Source organism: Columba livia, chromosome 6, assembly GCF_036013475.1.
Source record: "Columba livia isolate bColLiv1 breed racing homer chromosome 6, bColLiv1.pat.W.v2, whole genome shotgun sequence".
NCBI classification, from domain to species: domain Eukaryota; kingdom Metazoa; phylum Chordata; class Aves; order Columbiformes; family Columbidae; genus Columba; species Columba livia.
Window position 1 is genome coordinate 18637356 of NC_088607.1, and position 13187 is coordinate 18650542.

The 13187-nt window shown below is 37.2% G+C and overlaps 1 protein-coding gene across 13 annotated transcripts in view; it reads left to right on the forward strand.

Moving 5' to 3' along the window:
* The window catches only part of MAPK8 (mitogen-activated protein kinase 8), a 51829-nt gene that overhangs the window by 17559 nt on the left and 21083 nt on the right, over positions 1-13187 (forward strand). For all 13 annotated transcript variants that reach the window (XM_065067372.1, XM_065067366.1, XM_065067371.1 and 10 more), the window contains exons 2-5: positions 7607-7773; positions 10419-10548; positions 11715-11773; positions 11901-12039. In XM_065067372.1, coding sequence (XP_064923444.1) covers positions 7652-7773; positions 10419-10548; positions 11715-11773; positions 11901-12039 — 450 coding nt within the window. In that variant the 5' untranslated portion in view covers positions 7607-7651. The remainder of the gene's footprint in view (positions 1-7606; positions 7774-10418; positions 10549-11714; positions 11774-11900; positions 12040-13187) is intronic.

Consider the following 13187-nt stretch of genomic DNA (forward strand, 5'->3'; position numbering starts at 1 on the left):
TCTCCACCCTTTAAATTGGCAGTATTCTAGGCAAATCTATTTCCATGTCCCTAGTGGGAAAATTATCTCTTGGATTTTGTTTCTTTGTCTGAAGAGACATCTGTCAAAGTATGCTTTTTGTCAGTTTGCAATGCAACCTTTGGAGCTTTCCTTTTAATTGTCACTATCTCTAGTGAAGGTAAAGTGCAGAAGAGGTCATAAAATATTTTGTGCTCTTGTGTAGACTGAGAGATCCCTTCTTCCACAAAATCTGTTCCATTTCTGTTCCTCTGTATGCTCAGAATGTGTGGGAGTAGTGTTATGCATAATTATGTTTTGCTTTAAAGTGATCTCTGATTTAAAAAGCGTAGACTTGGTATCTAGTTGACGTGAAGGCTAGCAGGTGTGATAGGCGAGAAAAGATTATTTCATGGTAATGATGCACTAAAGCTAAATACTCAGACGTCTAGTTGAAAGCACATGGTTTTCCAATTAAGTTCTAATTGTGGATACATAAACTTGTTGTGGTTAACTTGGGTGTTAGGGCCTGTCTGAGCTGGGAAAGTCCTCATCATTGCCTGCTGTTTCAGCTGCACTTCTCAGAGTCCTGGAGTGGATGAGCCTGGATTGATCTTAAAAGCAAAATGCTACATTCCCCAAATCCAGCCATAGTGACATAGTGGGTACAGGTCTGATAACCTTGTCTGTGCCCTGAGCTCCGTGTAGCCATGAGCCTCCCACAATCATGCTGGTGTTAGCTCTAGTTCAAACACATGAAGTTCATTTGCAGTTTGGTATTGTGCTGTTTAGAGCTGAAGATCTGCTACATTGGAGGTCCCTTCATAGCGCTGTCTGGTGGTTATAGATCATAGGGGTAAAAAGCGTAAAATAAAACAGGGCCTGGCATGACAGTCAAGTCATCTCTCTCTGCCTTCTAAAGAAATCAAATTACACATTCTGCAAAGGAAAGTTTACCAAATATATTGGTATTGTTTATATAATTTTGCATTGGGAGTTCTTTGTTTTATCAATGTCTAAGTCCATCTGGCCATTACTAAGGTTTGTAATGCACTTGCAATAGGATTTTTTAAGCAAGAGATGTGTGAGCAAAGGATTAACTTCTCTCTTTGCCACCCCAACTTTCCATCCCCAAATCCTCTGTTTGGCCAAGGTATTTAGGCTGTACTAGAAAAATGTTTAACATACGCTGTACATACACTGTCCTATATGTTGACTAATAAAGTGAATGGTTTCTCTGTTAGAGACAAAGTGTGATATTAGTATTAAAATGCAGCATTTTGTTATCCAGATATCTTTAAGTCAGCAAGTTTATATAGAACAGTCTTGTCGAAAAATGCTATGGTACACACCTTTCTTTAGACAAAAGTAAATGGCAGATATTTGCATATTTGTAAACATTGCTTTACATGGTTTCTTTTGTTTTAAAATCTTACTGTTGTTTTAAATATGCTTATTTTAAAGCTGGGTGAAGAAATTTGGTCAGTCTTCATTGTCAGTGTTATTCACTTGTGGAGAAGTAGGAGAATGGGGTGTCATTGAAGCATAGTTATAAATGTCTGTACTTCTTGAAGGTTATCCATAATATTTACTTTCATAGATATATGCTACTTATCTTCTTGAGGAGCTACAAGTTTGTTGTGTCCATGTTCATGCTTTCACATCTTAAACTTTATCAACCTCTGTAAAAGAAGTGATAAGAGGAAATTGTTGACTATCTTATGTCTCTTGCGGTTCTATTGAATTCTAGTTGCTTTTAGTGGAATTGGACCAAGACTTATGCACAGCCTTGTGGATTCCCTAAGGGCCTTTTATTGTATGGATATAATGTTATTTCAATATCCAGCATTTTTGTTGTGCTTTCTCAGGTAAATACTATTTATGGCAGTCTGGAAAATTAGTAAGTTAATATGCCAAACCACACCATACTATCTTGGGGTTCAGTTTTGGAGTGTCCTTACGTTGAGTAATTGTGGGCTGCTGCTAAAAGGTTGCAGTGTATTGAAACTTGCTTAGGCAAGGTGTTTTCAAGGAAGAGCACAAGAGTTGATGTGTGAGAGGAAATTGCTATGTTCTGTGGGATCCCCTGCTGATAGTTGACAGCCTTCTGGCAAGTTGACAGTTAATGGGACAAATGTATTATTAGTTTCCTCATTAATTATAGAAATCTGGAATCCACATCCTGCCTTTCTTCCCATATGTGCTTCTGCAAAATTCATAGAAAATGGAACAAAATGTCAAATTTCAGGCAGACGAGTTTATCTGATATAGCTTAATCACGTTTTAATGAAAAACATTGCAGGCATACATTGTGTAAGAATCTTGAAAGTCTGCCAGTTTCTGAACTTAGACTTGATTTAATATTTAAAGACTAAGGCTTTTGGTGTTGTGGATCTTTGAAGCTAGACTTCAGAAGACTACTCAGCAGTAAATTAGTGGACAGGAAAAAATTCGGAATTATAGCGTCATTTCGGGTGGAAAAGACCCTCAGAATCATTGAGTCCAACCATAACCTAACTCTAGCACTAAACCATGTCTCTAAGAACCTTGTCTAAATGTCTTTTAAACACCTCCAGGGATGGTGACTCAACCTCTTCCCTGGGCAGCCTGTTCCAATGCCTGACAACCCTTTCCATGAAGAATTTTTTCCTAATATCCAATCTAAACCTCCCCTGGTGCAACTTGAGGCCGTTTCCTCTTGTCGCATCACTTGCTACTCAGGAGAAGAGGTCAACACCCTTCGTGCTACAACCTCCTGTCATGTAGTTATAGACAGTGATAATGTCTCCTCTCAGCCTCCTTTTCTGCAGGCTAAACAGCCCCAGTTCCCTCAGCTGCTCCTCATAAGACTTATTTTGGATTGTGCTGACTGTCAGTACCCCGAGTACTGGTAAATGAGAATATTCTAATGCAAAGTAGATTATTTTTTCTTTTCTGCATTTTGTTCTACCAGGCATTACATTTATTAGCCTTTAAAAGATACAACATTAAATTTGAACTGGTGCACTAGAGCTGCTGTATGTGGATGTATATTGAAATACACAAACCCAGTGGTGTCTATCAGAGTATTTGTTTTTCTTGTGTATTTTGATTGCATTTAATTATGCATTACATCCTGACTTGAAGTTTCTTAGGAATTCCTTAAACTTTTTATTTAGAAAGCAATCTCTTCCCTGAGATAGTGTCTTACTGAAAGTGCAGTTTGGTTTTGCTGTATGTAAGAGCAGAGCTATTTGTCTTTCTCACTTCCTTCTGTAAATAGTTCCTGCAAAAGCAATCTTTGCACTGCAAAACCCATCTCCCCACTCTTGCTCTTTACTAATTTCCTGGGGCTTGGAAATATACCCAAATAGTGGTCTGGGTGACATTTGGGCATCACAGTCTGCAAGGCTGGTGATGTGAGGTGTAGTAGTGAGGTGTTTGAGATATGGCCCAGGTAGATCAGATCTCCCACAGAATATCCACACCTATTATAAGAACATCTCTTACACGAAAGAGTTACTTAACAAGTTTCATGACTAAGAGGGAAGCATTGACTGAAACTTTCTTTTAATTTGGTTTGTAAAGAGTTAAATAGGTACAATGGCAATTAGAAGACTGAGTTTTTTCAACTGTCAGTAGAAGGATACAGTGCATTTTAGGCTGATCTGTATTATTCAGATGCAATGTATGGTGTGGTTTTTATCATTTTAAATAGTTCAGTAGCAGGGAAAGCCTTTTAAACTATAATCTGATAGCGCCTTTATAGATTTTTTTTTTCCTTTTATTTCTTTATTCTATACTAATTGGGTTTTTTGTTTGGCTTTGGGGTTTTTTAAATTTTAAGTTGTGTCGTGACTGACATCAGTTGGTGAATTTTTCAACAGGATGGAGGCACATTTAATTATATCTGTCTGTCACTGAATCATGTCCCTCAAACACTTAGCTCATTCTTTTTTAAGTAACCAATTATAATTAAACCATTGATGACAGGAGTTTATAATTTGTATTCAATTAAGATAGGAGTGTAACAATTATTATGACTAAAGAGTCTAGCAGATTTTTTTTTTTTTAGTTTTCTAACTGTAGCTCTCAAAATGCTCTGAATTGTGTCACAATGTATCTACAAAATTTTGCTGTAGGAATAAATGTTGGTATAGTTTCTCTTAAAAAATTAAATAGCTACTTAAATAGATTTAAAATATTTGAATTTTTAAATTATTTTTTATTGTTAAAGTAGGTATTATAGATACTTCTTGGAAGTAGTATTATAGATACTACTTTTTGCTATATAGACAGTTCAATAAACAAAAACAAAACAACAACAAAACAAAACGCAAACGAAAATAATAAAACAAACAAACAAAACCAAACCAAAAACAACAACAACAAAAACAGAAAATAAAAACCCCACCCTTTGCCTGGTTTCAAGCCTGGAGAACAAAACCATCTAGTACTTATTCTGAGGCTTGAAAAAGCCTGATTAGATGTATCTTCTGTAGATAAGTCCGGTTATCTCCATGGGTGTGGAAAGGCAAGTGAGGGAGGAGGCAGCTCTTTGTGAAGGGTGTGCTTGCTGTTCCTCATGCAGAGCAGAGGGTGGAAGTGGCAAATCCACATTGTTGAAGATAGGGACACTCAGCCTCGAATGAGTGGGATGGGTGGGGCTGGTGCCGCCTGTGTATTGTAGTCCTGACTGAAGCTGTCTATCAGCCAAAAACTCATGTACAGGCAAAAGTATCCTTTTTGCTTTCTCTCTGTCTTGGGCTAGAGGGTTGATTCCCCATCATCTCTGGAGCTTGCGGGGGGAGAAGCGCAGAGAGTGCAGGGGAACGGACCGTGGGAGTGTGACATTCCTGGTACCCTCCTGGCTATGTTACAGTCACTGCCTGAAGTGAGAGAATATTCATACCAAATCTTGTCACAAACTTCACTTTTTTTTTTTTTTTTAGCACCAGCATAGCTGCTGTAATAGTTCAGAATGTGAGCTTAGACTTGGTGTACAGTTTGTTGTTTTTTTTTTCATTTCTCTTTGGAGCAGAGAGGGTTAGATTAATGGGTCATAGGCAGTACCTATGTGACTGCAAAGCCAATATATTCAGAAAGGAGTGAAAAATTTATTACAGAAAGATTACCTATGGATTTTTTTTTTACCTTGGTCAAAATAAGCAAGAATTTATTTTATATGATGCTTTATGCTAAAATACTATGATTAATTATAAAATGGTTAGTAAATACAGGTTTCCCAGTATATATTGCCAAGCACATCTTACAGTATTGAACATGTAACAACTCACAAAGCTTTAAGGCAATAAAATTTGCTTTGCAATAATACCATGTATGCTATACACATAAAATCTGTTAATATCAAGGAATTATTTTCTGAGGGAATATCATCTCTCAAGATCCTTTCTTAAGCTATGCTTGGTTTGTTTCAGCCTTTGATCCTATGAAGTTTACCAAATTGAAAGAAAAATCAATTAAACACTAGTTTTTGGCTATTCAAAATATTGACCTTTAAAAGTGAAGGTACCAACATTCATCTGAAAACCTTGGATGGAGAGGAGCAGGCCTTCCTGCACTTGTTTCTGAAGAATTATCCCAAGTGAAGTAACAAACTTTCATTATCTTGATATTGATACCAAACAGCAGAGCTCTGTCTACTACGCTGTTCTGGCTAATCCTACATTGTTCAATGTCATTACAGTTTTAGTGGATAAACTCAATAGTTGTTGTTTTGGTTTGTTTTTTTTCTCAGCTGATGATGAACAGATGTAAGATTGTATAAATTATTGTTTTCATTCTTTGTTTTCTGATTTTCAAAAATTTGGCTGATTTCATACCTTCCACAACACATTTTTTCTCTCCTAATTCTGTGTTTGTTTTTGTTGGTTGGTTTGTTTTTCTGTTATTACATATTCATTGGGCATCTTTATTCCAAAACTTTGAGTGAGTGCATCTCTGAAAAAAAGTGTTGAGAAAGAGGCAGAGTCCGAAGATGCAGTGATAAAAGTGAAGAAAGAGCTGGGGATGGTGTCATGTATTGCTAAGAAATTAGGCTTTTTGGCTCCTTCCACTAAGCGCACCTCCACCCCATAGAGCTACCATTTACAGTTTGGATTCCTATTTTGTGTACAGTTTTTCTTGTGTAAGGCAACAGTTCTTGTCCAGTTGTGCTTTCCCTGTCAGCTGGAGAATGAAGCCTTCAGCAATACTGCTTATACACTGGTACAAGCTCATTTGGTATTTAGTTAAGTCTTTGTGACAGGGACTCTTTTTTTGACAGTATTTTGGAAAGGGCTTGTTTAATAGACTTTTCTTTTGAGATAAATGCCGATTAAGATTGTGCATTTTAAATTTATAATTTACTGAATAGTTAAAAATATGTCCTGTTTGGAACTTCAGAGTATTTTTTATTGCACCTACATAGCTTAAATGGTGCAGGTTATGCAGGTTAAGACTAGCTAGTTGAGAGTGGAATCTGGTCAGTTTCTAGATTCCTAAATAAATTCTACTTTTACATTTGTGATTGTTATTATTATTTGTGGCCACATTTGCACTGTCTGCGTTTTCAAAGCTTGTTTAAAATTCAACAAATGTATAGCGTCATGCCATACAGAATCTAAGGATTTGTTTTGGCCTTTGAGTAATAATATGGGAAAATGTTCCTTAAGTTGGTGACAAAGGAAGACAGCATGCTGTAGTTCCTGAAGAAATTAAGAAATTTCTTCTTCTAGTCAAGCAGGAGTTTGCATTGCTGGGTATCAATTGTATTGCAGCTACACCCAAAACACCTGTAAAGAGAAAATTAAAAGTGCGCAGTTAACATCAAAGAAACAAGAAACGATACACTTAAAACCACTGTGCAGTTCTATTTTCTTCTCCTGTGGACATGTGCATTGAGATGTTGCCTTCCTTTTTTTGCAATATAAGGGTGTTTTTTTTGTTGTTGTGTGTGTTTGTTTGTTTGGTCGTTCATTTGTTTTTTTTGTGTGTGTGCATAATATACATACTTTTTTCTTGCTCTTGGTCTTGTTTTCCCTGATGATTACTTTTTTTCATAGGAGCTAGTTATGTGACATCTCTGACAAGGCCAGTTTCCCTTTTCTGTCCTAGACTGACTATATATTTCCACATGAGTGACAGGTATTCCTGTTAGTTGTGACCAGGAATATTTTGATCATTGCAGTGTCTGGAAGATGTTTTCGCACTGTTGTATTTACAGAGTCATGCAACAATTTAGGTTGGAAGGAAGCTCTGCAGAGTGTCTGGTCCAAATCTGTCTCTCTTGCTGCACGTGTGTGTGTGTGAAGGGCTGGCAGCACTCATCTCACGGCACTCTCTGGATGACATGTAGCTTCCTGCCTGTTTAATCTTCTGCCTAAGATTTTTGCTACTATTCACTTCTGCTTTTCTGTTATTTTTGCCCTTTTAGAATCCTATCTTAAGAACATTCCTAAAAATAAAACATTTCAGACACGCCATCTTATTGCTACAGATGTTAAAAATAAATACATTTGCATATGGGACTTATTGGGGAAGTGTCTTCCATGTGTTATAGAGAATTTTGCCTTTGTCAGATTACATACAGTTGTAAAATCTTAGGTTTTAAAGTTTTGTTTCTTTACAGGCCAGAAGCAAAATCTGAATGAAGCAATCTAACTGAGTTGCCGCCATGAGCAGAAGCAAGCGTGACAACAATTTCTACAGTGTTGAAATTGGAGACTCTACTTTCACTGTATTGAAGCGGTATCAAAACTTAAAACCAATAGGATCAGGAGCACAAGGGATAGTATGGTAAGTTTTCCTTAAAATTTAAATATGCTTTTATGTTCCCTTCATAGAATTTTCTGAGTCCTTTGACTGTTGTATGTTACTGAGTAGGAGTATGGAGAACTACCTTTTATGTGCAAACCAGCAATAGCAATAGTTAGCTGTTTTTCCTCAGCAAGGGCTGTTGCTGTTGATTTTTGACCTATATCCTTTCCAGCTTCCGAACCGATGCCCTTCTATACGAGTTCAGCCAGCTGTGCTGAGTCCCATAAATTAATGGCAGGGGGAAAACCTGGATAAAGAAACTAATCCTAATCCTAAACCACACTGCTTACAGTGAAACAGAAGCCAGAAATACTCTGTATAATATTTGATGCTTGTAAATGCTTTTCTCGAAATGGTTTGTTAGGACTTTGGTTCACTTATAATAGTTTCAAAATCTAACTAGTCCCTGATGCCAGTTAGTGAGCATTTGTGATGCTGGTTGTCACTGTAGTGTGTAAATACCTGGTGCAGTTTAGGAAAATATTACTTGACAATATAATTGAGTTGTGCTGTGTGGACTGAAGAGTGTCTGATTGATTTAAGACTGGTGACCACTAGCTGCTTGTGGGCACTATTTCCTGTTCAGTGACATTACCTCAAAGATAAATGTTTGTTTAAGCTTCTTCAGACTTTTTTAAAGGTTCAGGAGAAGGATACAGGTGGCACAGGATCTTGGAGACTTTCAAGTTTGTTGAAACACTTAAGCTCCTAACCAGGGACATAAAAATACAAAAGAAACATCAAGGAAGGGAAAGATAGAGAAAACCATAATCTTCTCAAACACTTTTCCCTATAACCTCTTTACTGTCTAATTGCTGTCTTGATCAGTGTTTAAAAAATGCGTGGTACGAGTGTGTTTCTGATTTGTATTTGTGTTTTAGCTGAGTTAATAAAATAGTGTGCTTAGTGCAAATGAAAACCTGAAGGCCAGTACTCTAGAGAATTGTTTCTGAAATGGTAGTTTATGGAATTAACATTGTTTGGTCTGTAAGTAGCAGCAGCAGTAAAAGTCATCTGCATTTATTTGCATGTGTATTAATATAATGAGGACATAGACAGTTGTTTGACCCCAGTCTGTTTAGTTGCTACAGAAAGACCTGCAAAAGCTTTAGATATTATCATTGTCCTTCTGGTTCCCAGACACACGTTACTGCCTGTTTTCCAAATCTATTGCCGCTCCCTGAGCTGAGGTCCAAAAGCTTGACCATGCAATTACTCTAGTGTCATTCTGTAATTGCGACTAGTGGTAGCTGAAGCCTTTTTAGTAAAACTCCTCTGATTACCCTGAGGACCATAGTGTGTATGTAGTGAAATCTTGCCCATGTCTGGAGGAGATAGGGTGTAATTCTTGTGATTTGGGTTGGTGTTTGTGGTTTTGTTTGTTTGCTTGTTTTGAATGAAGCAATCAACAAACAAAAAACCTGATCCAACTTGATTTGGAGCAATATGAAGCAGATGGCTTAAAGGCTCAACCATATCTAATACTGAGACTCTAAGGCTACCATTATGTACTAGGGATGCAGAAGTTTAAATACTGGTACAGAATTCCCATGTTGGCAATCTTTCCTGGCCACTTCTCTGCCACTCTTTCATGAGATATTCCTTATCTTGGGGGTAGGTGAGGGAAGTTCCGGATAGTGGAAAATGTAAACCAAAGAAAGTTACTGGTATATGTTGTCCCTGCCTTTTTTTCTTTCCTTTGATAGTCACTAGAGGTTTTGCTGATGTAAAAAAAAAAAAAAAAAAAGAAAAAAAATAATTCAAGTCTACATACTATATAGACAACACACTTTTAAAAGTAGCTAGTTGGATTTAGTGGATGCTGACTGTTTACTCGCAGATGTTGTTCATTAGGTTTGAGTACCATTCTTGATAAGAGAGAAGAAAACATCCTTTTCCCTGCTGAGGCTTTTTTAGTAACTGATAAATATTTCCTGAGTCTGCACAGTAATGAACTGTCGTGTTTTGTCTTACAGGAAACAAAATGCATACATCCCTGTCATGGAAATGTGATTCTCCCCAGTAACAGCCTTTATCAGTGAAACAGCCTGTGTCACTGAATCATATGACAATCTTGGCATTAATCTACAAACAAAATGTTTTTCTTCCTTTATTAAGTAAAGTCAGTGACATTTAAGATGTTGAGGCTTTCCTAGCTTCTTTTTGTTTGTTTGTTTTAGCTTGACACTGATGCTCTCAGTGTTCTGAGGTTATTAAGAAACTGCATAAGTGAAAGCTTGGGACCTTTGTATGATCTCTCTCCTTCTCCCTTTCACTGTGAAGATTTTACATAAAACTGATGTGCTTTTTATGTTTGAAGTGTTTTGGATCCTTTTTTAGGTGATCTGTTCTTGAGTGCCAATGAATGCCAAGAGCTCAATATCTTTAGTATGATATTTTAGGAAGCAGGGATGTGCATTTTTTGTGGAGATTGTTATGTGTTAGTACTATGAAGCTCAGAAACTTTTCTAAAAGTTTGAAGCACTCAGCATGTAAAAACACTTTGCTGTTTTACTCCCTAAAGATGAAAAACAGACATGATAGAAGGTATCTGAAAAAGGTGGCAACTTCCACAACTTAAAGGACCTTGACACTGACATATAAAATGTTACTTTTAATTACAGTGCAGCTTATGATGCCATCCTCGAACGAAATGTTGCAATCAAGAAGTTAAGCCGACCATTTCAAAACCAAACCCACGCGAAAAGAGCCTACAGAGAGCTTGTTCTTATGAAGTGCGTTAATCACAAAAATGTAAGTGCAGTGTCTTGCTTTAAATGTGATAGAATTGCCTAGAAGGTTTTTCTTTGTAAAAGTCTTAAAAGTGATTTCAGAGAATGACATCCTCTGTAGGTTATAGAGATCTTCTTTGCATGGCTATGTCTCCATAAGTACAGAAGGCTCTTTGAGAAGAGCTGTTATTGACTCATTTTAATACCTACCCTATATTTAAATACTCAGGAAGGGAGTCAGTGCTACATTGCTACATTTTTAGGCAGTTGGCAACTAAGAATACTGTGAGAAGTAAGTGCATCCTTGTTTTTGTTATTTCTGCTGTACAAAGAGAAGGGAAAAAGGCAGTAATAGTTTATTTTTTTTTTACCATGAGGCATGAATGAATTAGGAATCTTGTGTTAGGACGACAGGAACTGTCTGATGCTTAAGAAGCTGTGGAGTAGAACCAGATCACAGAAATGGGGAGAGAATAAGTGATAAATTTATCAGAGTTGGGCTATGGAAGGCCGGTGTTGGCCATTTTCTTCCTTCAGAGACAGCTGTGGGCTGTCTTCCTCTCTTCCCCTCTTAATCCCCCTTTAGGAAGATAAAATGCCCTCTGGCTGCTAGGGCCAGGGAGAGTCACAGAAGACTTACTCCATCTTTTAGCTACTTTGGAAAATCTCGTGTGTTTTCTAAAGCAGAGATGGTTAATATGTGGATTCTGTGAAGGAGGTTTTACCTAATAGCAAAATCTGTATGATGATAAACTATTGCAAGCCTGCCTGACTCTTGATGAGTGGTAGCTTGACCTGTTTCTTTATATCCCATCCATTCTTAGCAACTTGGAAATATACTAAAGCAGCTCCAAAAATCTATTTTTCTCTTTGGGTGGACTTGTTGTTTCGACTCTTTCAATGGTAACATGGTATCTCTTAGGTAGTACTAGGTTTTAAGCTTTGAATATCATCTTTTTAAGGTACAGAGTGTCTCTAGATTATGTGATTTGGGAGGAATAATACTCCTCCTAAAATCATTAGCATCTATTGCAGCATGTTAGGCCTGATTGAGCTGCTGAGCATCTTGAGCTTCAGTGTATACTGGGAAGCTCACATCAGAATATTGGGTATTGGTTTTTAAATGTTGACCTTGTGACTCTGCTATTGCTATAGTGTTGTTATACTTCCTCTTCCCATTTCCTACAGATAATCGGCCTACTGAATGTGTTCACACCACAAAAATCCCTGGAAGAATTTCAAGACGTGTAAGTCTGATTTAAACTAAAGCTGAGAATTCATTTTAGAAGCATTCATGCAGAAAGATGAACAAGGGAAAGGATACAATAAAATGACAGTATTATCTGATTATTATTCTTTGTTTTGCTTCATAAGCTACATAGTGATGGAGCTCATGGATGCAAACCTCTGCCAAGTGATTCAGATGGAGCTAGATCATGAACGAATGTCCTATCTTCTTTATCAAATGCTGTGTGGTATCAAACATCTTCATTCAGCTGGAATTATACATAGGGTAAGTAGACATAAGTTTGTATATTTTGCATTGTACCTGACTTTGCCTTGAGTATTTGAGAGACAAAATTCAGAAATAGGAGCACAAATGGTGATCCATAGCCTGTCCCATAGGCAAAGAAGGAAAACTGAAAGGAAATAATCACACTTTTTCCACTGTAATTCTGGAATGAACCTTTTGAATGTTTGAGTGATTTGTTAATAATCTGCACAGAGTAATTAAAACTTTTTACAGTGAGTTATATTATCTCTTCTAATTCTAGAAAACATTCTGTTTTATTAGTTGTGGCAGGAAAGAATATCTGAAAGTGTCTCCACATTTTTTATTTTGGTAACCAAACCTGAAATCCCATCTTTTGAAAGAACTGCCCATTTTATTTCTGCTCTTTTACTAGCAGAGTAATGAATAGATGCCTGAAGTCTTCAGATAGGCAGATGATGAAAAATACCTGCAAGTGGAACATATATACACCTGTGTGTCACAAAGCATTCGCTCAGACTGCCCACAGGCAAAACTGACTGATGCTTTTTAAGTGGCAAGTGTGTGTGTTGTAATCCAGTCAAGAAATTCTTAATTTAAGGTTGCATGCTCAAGGTGAACATCTCATATGTTTGTATGTAGTGTAAATATTGCTTGAGATTGTTTAGTTATAACTTTTCAAATATAATCTCTGCTATTTTGGGAAATCGTAAGCCTCTATTTCTATAGTGCTATATTGTTCATTGTAAGTTTTTAGAGACCTTTAAAAGTTTTCATTTCTGAAATTATGCAGAAATATAATTGAACTTACGTGTGATACTTTCAGTCATTACTGTGTAGTCTTCCTCACGGATGATGTACACAGCAACGTAAGTCACAAATGGCACCACAGGAATTTCTGTGTTACGATGCTTGTCCAGTTCAGTACTCCACTTCATTGTGACCGGGGTGTTGAATGGCCACAAGCTGGATCTGGCCATGTGACACTCCCACCCAGTCACTCTGTTTTTCCCTGAAGGGAACTTGGACGGTTTGAGTAGACGATACAGTTTGAATGGCCAAACACTGCTTCTGTTTGCTCAGCTTCCTTTAGTACTCATCAGATTGGCAAGGTGGGGTAGGCAGAAGCAAGGCCTGCAGCCAGGCATTGCACCCTGTGCTTCTTGATC